The sequence below is a fragment of the Odocoileus virginianus genome, chromosome 3, assembly GCF_023699985.2.
Source record: "Odocoileus virginianus isolate 20LAN1187 ecotype Illinois chromosome 3, Ovbor_1.2, whole genome shotgun sequence".
NCBI classification, from domain to species: domain Eukaryota; kingdom Metazoa; phylum Chordata; class Mammalia; order Artiodactyla; family Cervidae; genus Odocoileus; species Odocoileus virginianus.
Window position 1 is genome coordinate 42,590,259 of NC_069676.1, and position 12,396 is coordinate 42,602,654.

A 12,396-nucleotide genomic window follows, 5' to 3' on the forward strand; every position below is an offset into this window, starting at 1 on the left:
TCTCTTCAGGGTGAACGAGTGGCTTCTTACATGTTGTCATGACAGCCATTTGCGACAAGTAACGGGTGCCTGGGCATGGTAGTAAAGTTAGCTCCAGGAATTGAACCTGGTTGGCAGACTCTTTCTCAGGCTTCCAGTGGAGAGCCCTCAGGAAGCTCTCTTGCATGCCCCAAGAGGTCAGGAACAGGCTCTGGTTGGAGGTGAGGCATTGGCCTCAGGAAGTAGGTGTAGTGTCAAATCCATGCCAGTCACAAAGGAGCCAGCCCTACTAGAACATTAACTCCACTGATTAGCTGTGGGATCTAAGACTCCTCCTGGTGGAAGGCAGAGGGATGAGCGGGAGGCTGACAGGTGGTGATGTCGGCAACTTACCGAAGTCTAAGGGGAAGGGTGCAGCTTGTAGCCCAGCCTGAAGCTCCCCTGGAGGCAGGAATGTGGGGGAGGTGGTGGCCAGGACTGCTACAGACACCTGTGGGATCGTGTGCCCACCTGGGAGCCTCTGCCACGGCTACAGTGTGATTCATACCTGCCCGTCCCTTTAGCCTCACCTGGACTGCCAAGAGCCAGTGCCAAAGGACCTGAGCCAGGTCTTCCCACCAAGAGCTACCCTAACCTTCCCCAAAGCTGGTGATGAGCCCCATCCATTGTACTGGCTACATTCACCCAGTGAGAAATTTCACCTAGGGGCTGGAAAGCAGCCCAGACCACAGCCTCTATGATCATTAGTGTCTTGCCCCAGATATGTCCCAGAGCTATTTCTTTTGTGCCATGGGTTAGTGGCCGCTCATCTGTGGGCCCAGCCAGCAGCATCTCCACAGGTGGGCTTTTACAAGTGGTGCTAACCTTGAGCTTTAGATGATGTCTCCAGGGCCCTGGCCAGCAAAGGTGTGCAACTGAGGATATGCAGAGCTGGGCCATGGCCCTGAGCAGCACACTCCCTGTGGCAAGGTCTGATGGGGAGCCCCCGTCCCAGCCTGAATGAGTCATCTCATGACAAATCCATGTGACCAGTGTGAAAAGTAAGAGTCTTGCGGTGCCGAGGAAACAGGAAGTGTGGAGGCTGGGTGGGTTGGCTCTGGAGGGAGCGTAGCCACACCTGGAGCCACCTTGCTCCACCTCCCTTGAGGAAAGAAAGGGCCCCCTCCACTATGTCATCAAATCCTCTCAAGCCTTAGGTGGCTCCAGAGGGTCAGACACAAGCCCCTCAGTCTGGGGACCAGAGGAGGAGGAAAGCAAGCTCCAGGCTGTCCTAAGGCTGAAGGCTTGTGAGCAACTCACCAGACAAGCCTTTGGGCCTCACAGAAACTGGGGGATCTCTGAAACCAAGAGACAGGAAGAATTTCCTGTGCAGGGGGAAATGCCTCCTAGAGCTGAGGGCAAAGAAAGACTGAGAGACTCTCCGGGAGATTGGACTCCGTGGGCAAAGTCTGGGGGTGGCAGAGCCACTGGACACAGGGTGGCCCGAGGGGGGTCCCATCCAGGGAAGCCTGTGGTTTTGACCACCTCCACTTTCCTCTGATGGCCGGGCCCCCCCCACACAGCCCCAGTCCTGTGCCTTCCTCCCTCAGGTCCCCCACATTCACCCACCCACCCTCCTCGTTTTTCAGCACAACAAGGCCAGTCAGCCTTCCCATGGCGTCCCCCAACTTTCTCCTCTCTATGACCATTTCAGCAGCCCACACCCCACACCTGCACCAGCCGACATCAGCCAGAAGCAAGGTATGGATCCTGGATGGGAAGGGCCCAACAAGACCCAGAGCTGGGGACTGGCGGGGAAAGGGGATCAAGTCCCTGTCTTCTGAAAGCAAGAGGCTAGACCCTTTTTGAAGGCACCAAAGGGTTGGGCAAGGTGGTACCAGGTCAAAATTTGAAGGTTTGAGGTTTAGGTAGGAGACTGAATCCTGAGTGGCTAGCCAGTGCCAGCATGGGAGTAGGCCTCTGTGTGAAGATGATAAATAGAGAACTTGTAGTCTTTCCCTCCCCACAGTGAGAAAATGGAAAGTGGTGGTTGTGATGGCTGATTCACCTCAGCCTCGGGCAAAGTCATTCTGAAATCAGCCATTGTCGGCTGTGGGAAACCTGCTGACTCAACCCTGGGGAGGAGGGGGCAAGAGGAATGGGTGGAGCCCTGAGTCCCTGGGCCAGGGGGTCTGCCTCCTGCCCAGAAAGCCAGGCTAGAGCCCCCAGCAGAAAGGCCCCAGTTGTAGACCAGCAATGAGCCAGGTATAGTCTTCCACTCCTTCATGACTCTACCTCTGCCACTACCAAGCCACTGTCCACAAGCAAGTCACACCAATGATCAGCCCTTGATGCCTAGAGCCTGCAAATGGGGCACTCTAATCACACCAGGCTAGTCCTGAACAGACCAGTATGTCTGGTCCTCTAGCACAGGGAGACGGGATCTTGGAGGGCCCCACAGGAGGCTCTAGGATGCAGGAGCTAGCTGGAGCGGCTTCTAGGTCAGGCTAGCTCACTTATCTGCCCCTCTCCCCTGCAGTTCACAGGCCTCTGCAGACCCCCGACCTCTCTGGCTTCTACTCTCTGACCTCAGGCAGCATGGGACAGCTCCCACACACTGTGAGCTGGTAAGTGAGGGCTCGGGGGGGGGGGGGGGGAAGGGGTCCCTTGTGCTGGCTGGACCCACACCCACCTCTCCACTTCCTCCTCCACTCTTCTGTGACCAGCCCCTGCTGCTAGCTCTATACAGGTAACGGGCTAGCCAGCGGCTCTAGCCGTGCCTCAGCCAGCCACACAAACTCCCTTTGGAAAGGCCATGTCATGCTCTGCCTTAATGTCTAAGAGACTTGAATGGAGGAACCCTGGGCTGTTTAGGGTCCTGTGAGTATGTGAGATAAAAAGGTAGGCCTGAGCAGGGAGGTCGCCGCTTGCAGGGCCACAGGAGAGGCCGTTGTTTCTCAGTGGCTTGGCGGAGCTGCTTGAAGGTTAGGGTCCTTCTTGCACCTATGGTACCTGCTTCAGTCCAAACTCCTGGCAGCCTGCTTGGAGAGTCCACTAATGCTGGGCCAGGAAAAGCCAGCCTGGATCCTATGCAGCAAATCCAACCATGAGCCAAAGGGCCTGTCTTCAGCTGGAGCAGGGTCTTGGCAGGGTATATGACCTTTTGCTCATCAACCGCAGTTTGACCGAGGCAGGTCTCTGGCTTCTCAAGGTTGGGACAGTCACCCAAAAGTAGGAAAGCTTGGCTTCCCTGGGCCCGCCTGCCTCTTTCTACTTGTCCTTTATCCACGTTCAGCTCACTCTTCCATGTCCAGATTCTCTGGATAAAGCTCCACCTTGAATATAAACCAGGATTATCCCCAGGATTGACGTATGGCAGGCAAGTTCTGGGCACCAGAGAAGCACTGCTGAAGTGGGTTGATCCTCAGGTCCCTGCCCTCGCAGAACTCAGTCCACCTAGTATACAACTCAGGCAAGAGGCCAGTTATAGAGCATGGGTAGCAGTGCTTTGATTGAGGGCTGTAGAAGCCTAGGGGTCACCTCATCCAGCTTGGGATTTCCAGGGCTGTTTCAGAAGAAAGGCTGATTTGGCCAAGTAAGACCTTGACACATGACCAGGAGTTTGAAGCAAAGTGGGGCAGAACAATCCTCAGTGTTAACAGTGGGCATAAAGGCCCTATGGCAGGTATGCAAATATCAAGCCCAAATTTCACAAGATGAGACTGGAGGGGACCCAGGGACCTACTAAGCTCAGTGCCAGGAGAGTGCTGCCATTTGTGGCCCTTATACATCAGTAGAAAGGTAAGCCTGCAAAGAGAAAGGCTGCCCTCTGGTGGCAGATGTTTAAAACATACACTAGAATGGTCTAGGCAGAACCCAGTTTGCCTTATTACTCTAGGGGTCAGGCCTGAGCACAGTGGGGAACTCCTTCCCCACATCTGGCCAGTAGTCAGACTAAGAGTTGGCCAGTAGCCAGACTGCTAACAGCTATCTCTCCCAACCACAGGCCCAGCCCTCCTCTCTACCCCCTGTCCCCTTCCTGCGGATATAGACAGCACTTCCCTGCCCCCACAGCAGCCCCTGGCGCCCCCTACCCCAGGTGAGTCCCCCACCCTGCAGCTAGGCTCCTGCTTCCTGTTGCCCAGGCTTCAGTGCCCACAAGAGGCTATGCCCAGGCCAGTGCTTGCCCTCTGTGAGTCGTCTGTCCATCCGTCTGTCTGTCATTCTCCAGCCCTGTGCTGCCCTGTGCTGAGAATGAAGCCAGTGGGAGTGTGGGAGGCTTAAGCCCGAGCCATCCTGTGCAAAGCACCAGAGAGCAGCCAGAGATGGTGCAGGCACACGCGTGCAGACATGTGTGCACTCACCTCTGTTGTGCATCCCGAAGAAAGGGCAAGTCAGGACACCTCTCTTGGACATTCCTGGAGCTCTGTCCAAACTGAGGCAGCACCTTTTACGTGTGTCTTAGGGGCCACCTGCTCAGTGACTCCATACTGTACAAGTGGGAACTGTGTCCACGTGTGTCCTTTCACTTGGCTCCCTTCCTCAGGGACAGACCTGTTCAGGTGTGAACAGGTTTGTCAGTAGACACTTCTAGACCTACTGGAGCTGCCAGCCCAGGGTGGGAGGGAGAGATACAGCAGCTATCTGGGTGAAGGGGAAGCCCCGAGGAGACCCAGCCATGTCTGATGGGTCAGGACAAGCTTCATGAGGATAGCTCTTGAGCGAGGGGGACAAAGATAACAGCAACAAGCTGGAGATGGCCGAGGGGCAGGAAGTGATGGGAAATGGGGTGGGGAACGGGTGTGCAATCCCAAGGAAGAAGCCTGGGTTTTATTCTATGGGCAGTGGGGGAAATTAGCACTCAAGTGCTGTTATATGGAGACAGACCTGGAGGGGTCAATGAGGAAAGTAAGGAAGCCCACAGGGCAGCTACAGGCTGAGGCTGAGCTGGTGAGAGCAGGAGATGAGAAGGGGACAGATTCAAAAGCTATTCAGGATTTCAGGAACCACCTGAATTTCATGCACATGGAGGTTTTTGCAATGTGTCTGCGCAGTGTGTTGGGAGTAGGTGTTTGTATCTCTGTGTACTTGTATGCAGGCCAGTGGAGTTGGGTAACCGTTCACCTGTCCTCGTGTACTGCGCAGGGGCCTCTGTGTGTCAAGAGATCTGGGCCGCACATGCCTGGCTCAGTGTTAACCCTTCTTCTGCTGCAGGTTCACCCATCCACCCCTGATGCTAGGTTCTGGTGTCCCTGGGCACCCCGCAGCCATCCCCCACCCAGCCATCGTGCCCTCTTCAGGGAAGCAGGAGCTGCAGCCCTATGACCGCAGCCTGTGAGTGGAACAAACATGCTGGGGGGGGGGGGGGGGGTGGGGGCAGGGAAAATAAGCAGAGCCCAGGACACACATTCCTCCCACCAGGGTCAAGTCCTCCCTCCAGGGACTGCCAGGAGATCCCCAGGCAAGTCATCTTGTGGCAATCTACCACTGACCACTGTTTTTTTGACCCTCAGAAGCAGGAGTGGGGTGGACAGAATGGGGAATGAGGATTTAGTTTGAGCCCAGAGAGGGGCTTTCCTTACTCAGCTACAGAATTCCTAAAAGGAACAATAGTGAGCTCTGCTCACCTACTTTGGGGCAGCTAAAATAAGATACCATTTACAAAACCCTAGTATATCTACCCAATCTCACACACACACACACACAGGTGAAGGGTGCATTAGGTGCACACCGTGAAGGCTCCTGAGTGTTCATGTGTCCCTCAGGAAGGCACAAGCAGACTCCAAGGCAGAGAAGGAAGCCAAGAAGCCAACCATCAAGAAGCCACTCAACGCCTTCATGCTATACATGAAGGAGATGAGAGCCAAGGTCATTGCAGAATGCACGCTCAAGGAGAGTGCTGCCATCAACCAGATCCTGGGCCGTCGGGTGAGGCCACGGGGGCAAGTGGGCTGGTAGGGGTGACTGCCCTGACTACCTTCACCCTGAGCAGCCTGCCAATTCTCTGATGCATCCACCATCTGCCCCCCTTCCCCACTGCAGTGGCACGCACTGTCCCGGGAAGAGCAAGCCAAGTATTATGAGCTGGCCCGCAAGGAGAGGCAGCTGCACATGCAGCTATACCCAGGCTGGTCGGCGCGGGACAACTATGTGAGTGGCCGAACACACGCAGTAGGGGAAACTTCAACATGCCATACCCCGGGCCAATCTCAGAGGAAGTCAGGACTGCTGTCCTAAAGGCACACAAGGAGGAAACAGGGTGGAACAGAGGTTCAAGACCTTTGATGGCTAGCTCAGGAGAGGACCAGATATGGGGAGCTGGCCCTGAAGGCAGGCTCGTATCCTGTCCCCTCCCCACGATGTGCTCCCACACAGGGCCGCTGTGCAGTATTTGATTAGGTCAGCACGAAGAGGAAAATGAGCCTGAAGTCACCTCCTCCTCCAAAATGGAGGCCAGTGTGGGGAAGGGTGGAGGAGCCCCTAATTGTCCTGTGGTCACCTAGCAAAAACTGAAGTCAAGAAAACACCGGGGCCCCCAGGTCAGGTTAGAGGGGACTGTGGGCCGGGAACCCCAGGGGCAGCCCGACTAGGCAGCAGGCTGCAGGTGTCCCAACCACTCGCACACTAGGCTTACAAGTTACAGTGTTTCACATCCCAGAGTCCTGAGCATCTTCCACTTTGTTCCCTGCAGGGGAAGAAGAAGAGACGGTCGAGAGAAAAGCACCAAGAGTCCAACTCAGGTGAGGCGTTCTCTCAGAGCTAGACCTGCATCTCCCAAATCAAAGCCCCACCAGAGAAAGAGCTGCACCAAGTCCCAGGGAGTTCAGATGGTCAAGAGTCTGCCTTCCATGCAGGAGACCCAGGTTTGATCCCTGGGTTGGGACGATGCCCTGGAGAAGGGAACAGCAACCCACTCCAGTATTCTTGCCTGGAGAACCCTGTGGACAGAGGAGACTGGCAGGCTACAATCCATGAGTGGACACGACTGAGGGACTAATACTCTTTACTGATTTAAGTCCCAGGGAAGACCAGCAGAAATTTATTTTTGGCTGGGCTGGGTCTTCATTTCCGTGTAAGGGCTTACTCTGGTTGTGGGGCACAGGCTCTAGGGTATGCAGGGTTCAGTAGTTGCAGCTCCCCGGCTCGCACAGGCTCAGTTGCCCTGCAGCATGTGGGATCTTCCCAGAACAGGGATCAAACCTGTGTCTCCTGCATTGGCAAGTGAATTCTTTATCACTGAGCCACCAGGGAAGCCTGAAGCGAATTCTTATAGCAATGGTTTGTGACCCGCCACACACACACACTCCTTTATAAGCCCTCCTAACAGCCACCCTCTGCCAGAGGACCTATGAGGAACTGAGTGTTTGAATCAAGACTAAACGCAAACACTACATCCAGATTAGTCCTGTGGAGGTGAGCATCTCGCTGCCTGGGGTGAGTGCGGCCATGCCCCAGCCTGAGCCCTAGAGTCACACAGCCTGTTGGCTGGTGCCTGGCAGTTTCTCTGTCGCCCCACCCCCTCTTCTCGTGGAGGTGCCAAGTGCTCGGTACAGAGGGCCCGGGAAGGCCACACCCCGCTCCCGGTCATCGACCTGGGGGGGAATTCCTGTCCCAACTCTGGTAACTCACACTCCACAACCATGAATGACTTCTCAGTCACGCTGCCCCCACACAGGGGGCTAGTCCTGGGGCTCAGCAGAGTCTGCAGTCTTTTCTCTAAGATAGGATAATGTTCAATCGTGTGTAGCATAGGCTTTAAGCTACAACACAAGGGGAAATAAGTCAGGCAAAACTGGGCACTGGCAAAGATGAAGAAAAACTGATGGCTGAAATAGATGGATAAAATGGGCAGGGCCTTGGGGGAGGGGATGGGAAGCCCTAAGGCAGAAGAAGCTTGATCCCCATGGGCCCCTCAGGCCCTTCTCTCAGCCCCTTTGCTGCAAGGGGCCCCACAAGGCAGAGAGGAGCCAGCCTGATAGGGTCTCCTCCCTCCCACCCCCACCATTCTTCCCCTGCCTCTATACTGCCAGCTGGGTGCCAGCCTTTCCTGATACCTTGGCTTTGGGCCCTTGGCCTCCCACTAAGACTGGACAGGCCATGGAGAGGCCCGTGCCTGTGGGACTGTGGGGTACCTGTGACTGGCTAACACTGATATTGCCTCTTCTTTCTGGGCCCTGCTCTGCCCTGCTGCCTGCCTGCTCGCCCTCTGCCCTGCTCTGCCCCTCTGGCACGGCTGTGAGCAGACCCTGGCTCGCCTAAGAAATGCCGTGCTCGCTTTGGCCTCAACCAGCAGACGGATTGGTGTGGTCCGTGCAGGTGGGTTTGTCCCCACCACCACCCTCCCTTTGCTTCAAGCTGCTTCCCTGACTCTGCACATATTCTGCTGGGCCTGCTGTCCTCCTTTGGCCTCTAGCCTCCCAACATACCTGCAGATTGGGAAGCCCATGCCTCCTAAGAATGAGAATGAACACAGCTTGTGAGGAAGATCACTTGGGTCTAAGTGGAAGGAATAGGAGAGAATGTCCTAGATGGAAGGAAAGGCAGTCTTAAAAGGCATCTCTGGTGTCCGGCGCCCAGGCTTCCCTGATAATGGTTGTCTGGTGCTAATCAGGCCAAGCAGGCCCACATCAGAAGAATCTCACACACAGAATTTAAGTGGCTCAAGCCCCTGTCCCCAGGCCTGAGTCATTGTGGTCCACCAGCTCCCTCACTTCAAATTGGGATCCCTGTTGTACCGTACTGAGCCTCAAATCTAAGAACAACAAAGTGACTGTAGTCAAAAATAACCTGAACAAGGTAAATGCCCAACAGTCATGTGACCTACTGACACCAGACGGAGGGAGAGGTGAACATAGGTACCCCTGGCACCCATACTCAAGATCCCATGGCATTAAAGCTGTGTTTCACCATACAATATTTGTATATAGGAAAAGAAAATATACCTACCAAATGGCTCCGGCCTGGCCTGTATTAGGCTCAGGCCAGGGCTGCCAGGGCCAAGGCTGATGCTGCTCCAGGCAGTAAGTTCACTGACTCTAGGGAATACTTGTTCAGCCCTGAAGGGTACTCCCACATTCCCTGTCCCAAGAACAAAGAGGAATTTGGGGGAATAAGTGTGTGCACATATGTACACATGGTGAGAGGCAGCCCTGTCCTCAAACTGAAAATAAGATAGTAGGAACAGGTGAGACAATTCCCTTTCTTCCCCTTCTCTGCCCGTAGCCTAGCTCTGAGTATTTGGAATGCTCGGGGCTAGAAGCCACAAGCACACGTTAAACAGATCTGAGCTTCACAGGTCTGCTTCTGTTGAAGCAGAGCTGCAACAGCCTAGACTAGGAGACAGCTGTCCTGGAAGACAGCAGGCAGCCCACGCGCGGAGCTACAAAAGGTCCCTGTGCCATCTAGTGGCTCTGTTGGGAATTGCACCTGTCTGCAGTCAGCCAGGCCCAGCAGTTGCCATGCTAAGCCCTAAGGCATAGGCATATATATGTAACTCATGGGGAGATAGGGGAGATAGGCCTGTGCAAGGACAGCAGTTTTTGGTTGTGGTGTATGACTATGAATTCACCCTCTGTTTACAGATAACTCTCTTCACTATTCCTAGGAGGAAAAAGAAATGCATTCGGTACTTACCCGGAGAAGGCCGCTGCCCCAGCCCCGTTCCTTCCGATGACAGTGCTCTAGGCTGCCCCAGGTCCCCAAATCCCCAGGATTCGCCCTCGTACCTCCTGGTGCCCCACCTCCCCACAGAACTGCTTGCTAGCCCTGCAGAACCGGCGCCTACATCACCAGGCCTCTCAGCCACTCTCAGCCTCTCAGCCCCCTCAGAGCGACCAGCAGAGTACACAGGTACAGCAACAGCAATCTCAGAGACAGGCAGCCTAGCATGCACAGGACACATGGCTTCCTCCAAGGGCTCACCCTCTGAGAGGAGACGACAGAGTCCCAAAGCGGGTGGAAACCGGCCAGGGGGCCTGTTGGCTCCCTCTCACAGCTCAGGCCCTGGAGATTTCAGAGTCTGCACAACTTCTGCCTGAACCTGGGGCCATCAACTCAAACTGCTCCACGTGATGGGAATCAGATCTGTGCTGTGTCATTTCAGGGGCATCCCCCATGCCTATGGCAGGCTCCCTCCCTCTGTCTTGAGAGCCAGATGCCCCTGCCCCCCTTGCCTTTCCTCTATAGGTCATAGGTGGACTGGACTGAGCCCAGCTGCTCTCCCCTCCACCACTGCCCCACGTTCCCTGTACCAGATACTTCACGGACCAAGAACCAGCTGGTTTACCAAGCAACATGTAAGCATGGTCACAACCACAAAGCTCAAGATGACAGTGCTTCTCTCTTAAGGGCCTGGAGAAGCCCTGTTTACAGAAAACCATCTGTAATCTGTAAGCTGAACCAAGGGAAGCTTCTTCCCACATTCTTTTTAGCAGTTTTCAATAAGTGAATGGAATAGGTTAGATTTAGGCCTATCAGCCCGGCAACAGGAATAACCTGACACTACCTTACAGGCAAGTGTGGATGGTGAGCGTTTGTGGCTATAGTTCAAATTACTTGGAAATGTTTCCTGAGAAATTCAACCACCTAAGAAGCCCTGATACCTAATGCCCTAGTCACTGGTTCAAGTCAGTTGTGGCTCAAAACCAGTGTGCATCCTTCCCCACTTCTGAGCATCTTGCCCAGATACAATTCCAGCTTATCCACATCAGTCTAGCCAGCTCTTTAGACAGTTGTAAGAAAGGGCAAACCAAACCTCAGGACAGCCAGTACCTATTTTCCAGCATGTAAGCAGGCCAGCTTCAGTTTCCCTATGGGGCTGCAGGAAGGAAGACCATACAACTAAAGCAGGAGCCCAGAAAACCTCTAGTGGTGAACATCGGGTTTTCACCACAGCCTACTTTAACCCATTTCTGAGCCAAGCTTCAACCCTGAGCCTTAAAAAACAAACATTTTTTAATTTAATTTAGGTGGGTTTTTTTGTTGTTGTTCTTTTTGCCTCCTCTTCACTGTACGTAGCCTGAATCCAAAGAGAAAGGGCTATCCTTGTACCCACACACACCCCTCAACAAAAGCCTAGTTCCTACTTTAGCCACTGGCTTCTCAGAATCCAAAGATCATATGTTCTAGTGTAGTGCTGCAAGAAGTCTTGAGAGAAAAAAGGACCATTGTAATATTCAAGATATTTTTGTATTGTTAATGCATATCACAGAAAAACTTTGATATGAGAATAAAGATACTTTTTACTGGGTTTCTTTTTCAAATCCTGCCTCTGAACAATAAGCTGTTTCACTGACAGTATGTCACTTGTTTCTTTTCCACAGTCACAGAACTGCGGGTTTCTTCTCTATTATGGTACACATGTTCAAGACCTTGAACCAGGGATTTACTCTGGTCACCTCTCCTTAAGGGACCTGGGACCTGCTCCAACCTAGAGCGCTCATGCTAGGTGTACAGCCCCCATTCCAAGCTGCAATCTTAATCCCACTAGTCCTCTGACCTCACATTGATGCAGGCACAGGCCAACCTGCCCCCATTGCTTATATGGGGATGGATTGGAAACTGCCCCCCACAGCCCCTAAGTCAACCCAACCAGAAACAAGCACACATCACTGGGCTCAATTTCCCTCTGAAGGCAAAGAGAAGACAAGTGCATATCCTATTCCAAGGAAAACATGAACACAAAGCAATCTTTTATAACTTGGTATCATCATAAAATCCAAAAGATGGGTATTTTAAGCACCCTTTCCTCCCAAAGACTGGCAAGATGTGTGATGTATTTCCTGAAGTATTCATTTTATACAAAACCTCTGAAGTTTACAGAGCCAGCTCAAAAGGTCGGTCAACCATTAGATACAAATGTTGACCAAGAAGTGTATCACAACAGCCAGCTGCTGGGCCACCATCATGTTTTACAATTTTCACTTAATGCAGTTAATTTTTTGGACTTTAAAAATATAAAGTCATCTTCCAGGGTAGTATCTATTGAAGTAGGCCACTGGAAGTTGTAATCCTAGACTTGCTTTTTTCTGGGTGCTAGAGGAGACCGGCCATTCTCTTGACATCTGTCCCATTTAAAGAAATCCACTCTGGCTACTGGCCTAGTTGTTTCAAAAAACTGCATTTTAACCAAGGCTTATGCAAGACCGGGTTGCTGCATCTGATCTGGTGTCTTATTTAAGAGCACACGGGATACATAACAATGCACTCTTTGTGTATGTAAGGGTAAAGAGGAGAGCTCTGGCAAGATTTTTAAAATCGAACCAGCCTTAAAAATAAAAAGTTTTAAAAAAACTGACTTCAAAGAGGACACTCAAATCTTCAGAGATCATACCACATATTCCTGTGAGGCCACAGGGTGACTTGAGAGTGTAGCCTCAAATTCACTTTCAAATACCACAGCAGTCCCACCTCACTTCCAGTCAAAAACTAGTCCTTTTC

At 53.0% G+C, this 12,396-nt stretch overlaps 1 protein-coding gene across 3 annotated transcripts in view; it reads left to right on the forward strand.

Moving 5' to 3' along the window:
* TCF7 (transcription factor 7) overlaps nt 1–11,206 on the forward strand; it is a 31,909-nt gene extending 20,703 nt beyond the window's left edge. The window contains exons 4-11 of one of the 3 annotated variants that reach the window (XM_020908070.2): nt 1,608–1,719; nt 2,498–2,585; nt 3,965–4,057; nt 5,173–5,292; nt 5,724–5,886; nt 6,001–6,108; nt 6,650–6,698; nt 9,540–9,652. In XM_020908070.2, the coding sequence (XP_020763729.1) occupies nt 1,608–1,719; nt 2,498–2,585; nt 3,965–4,057; nt 5,173–5,292; nt 5,724–5,886; nt 6,001–6,108; nt 6,650–6,698; nt 9,540–9,562 (756 nt within the window). In that variant the 3' untranslated portion in view covers nt 9,563–9,652. Of the gene's footprint in view, nt 1–1,607; nt 1,720–2,497; nt 2,586–3,964; nt 4,058–5,172; nt 5,293–5,723; nt 5,887–6,000; nt 6,109–6,649; nt 6,699–9,539 lie in introns of all 3 variants that reach the window. The other 2 variants (XM_020908067.2, XM_020908071.2) reach the window with 2 other exon arrangements.
* The last annotated feature ends 1,190 nt before the right edge of the window (nt 11,207–12,396 follow it).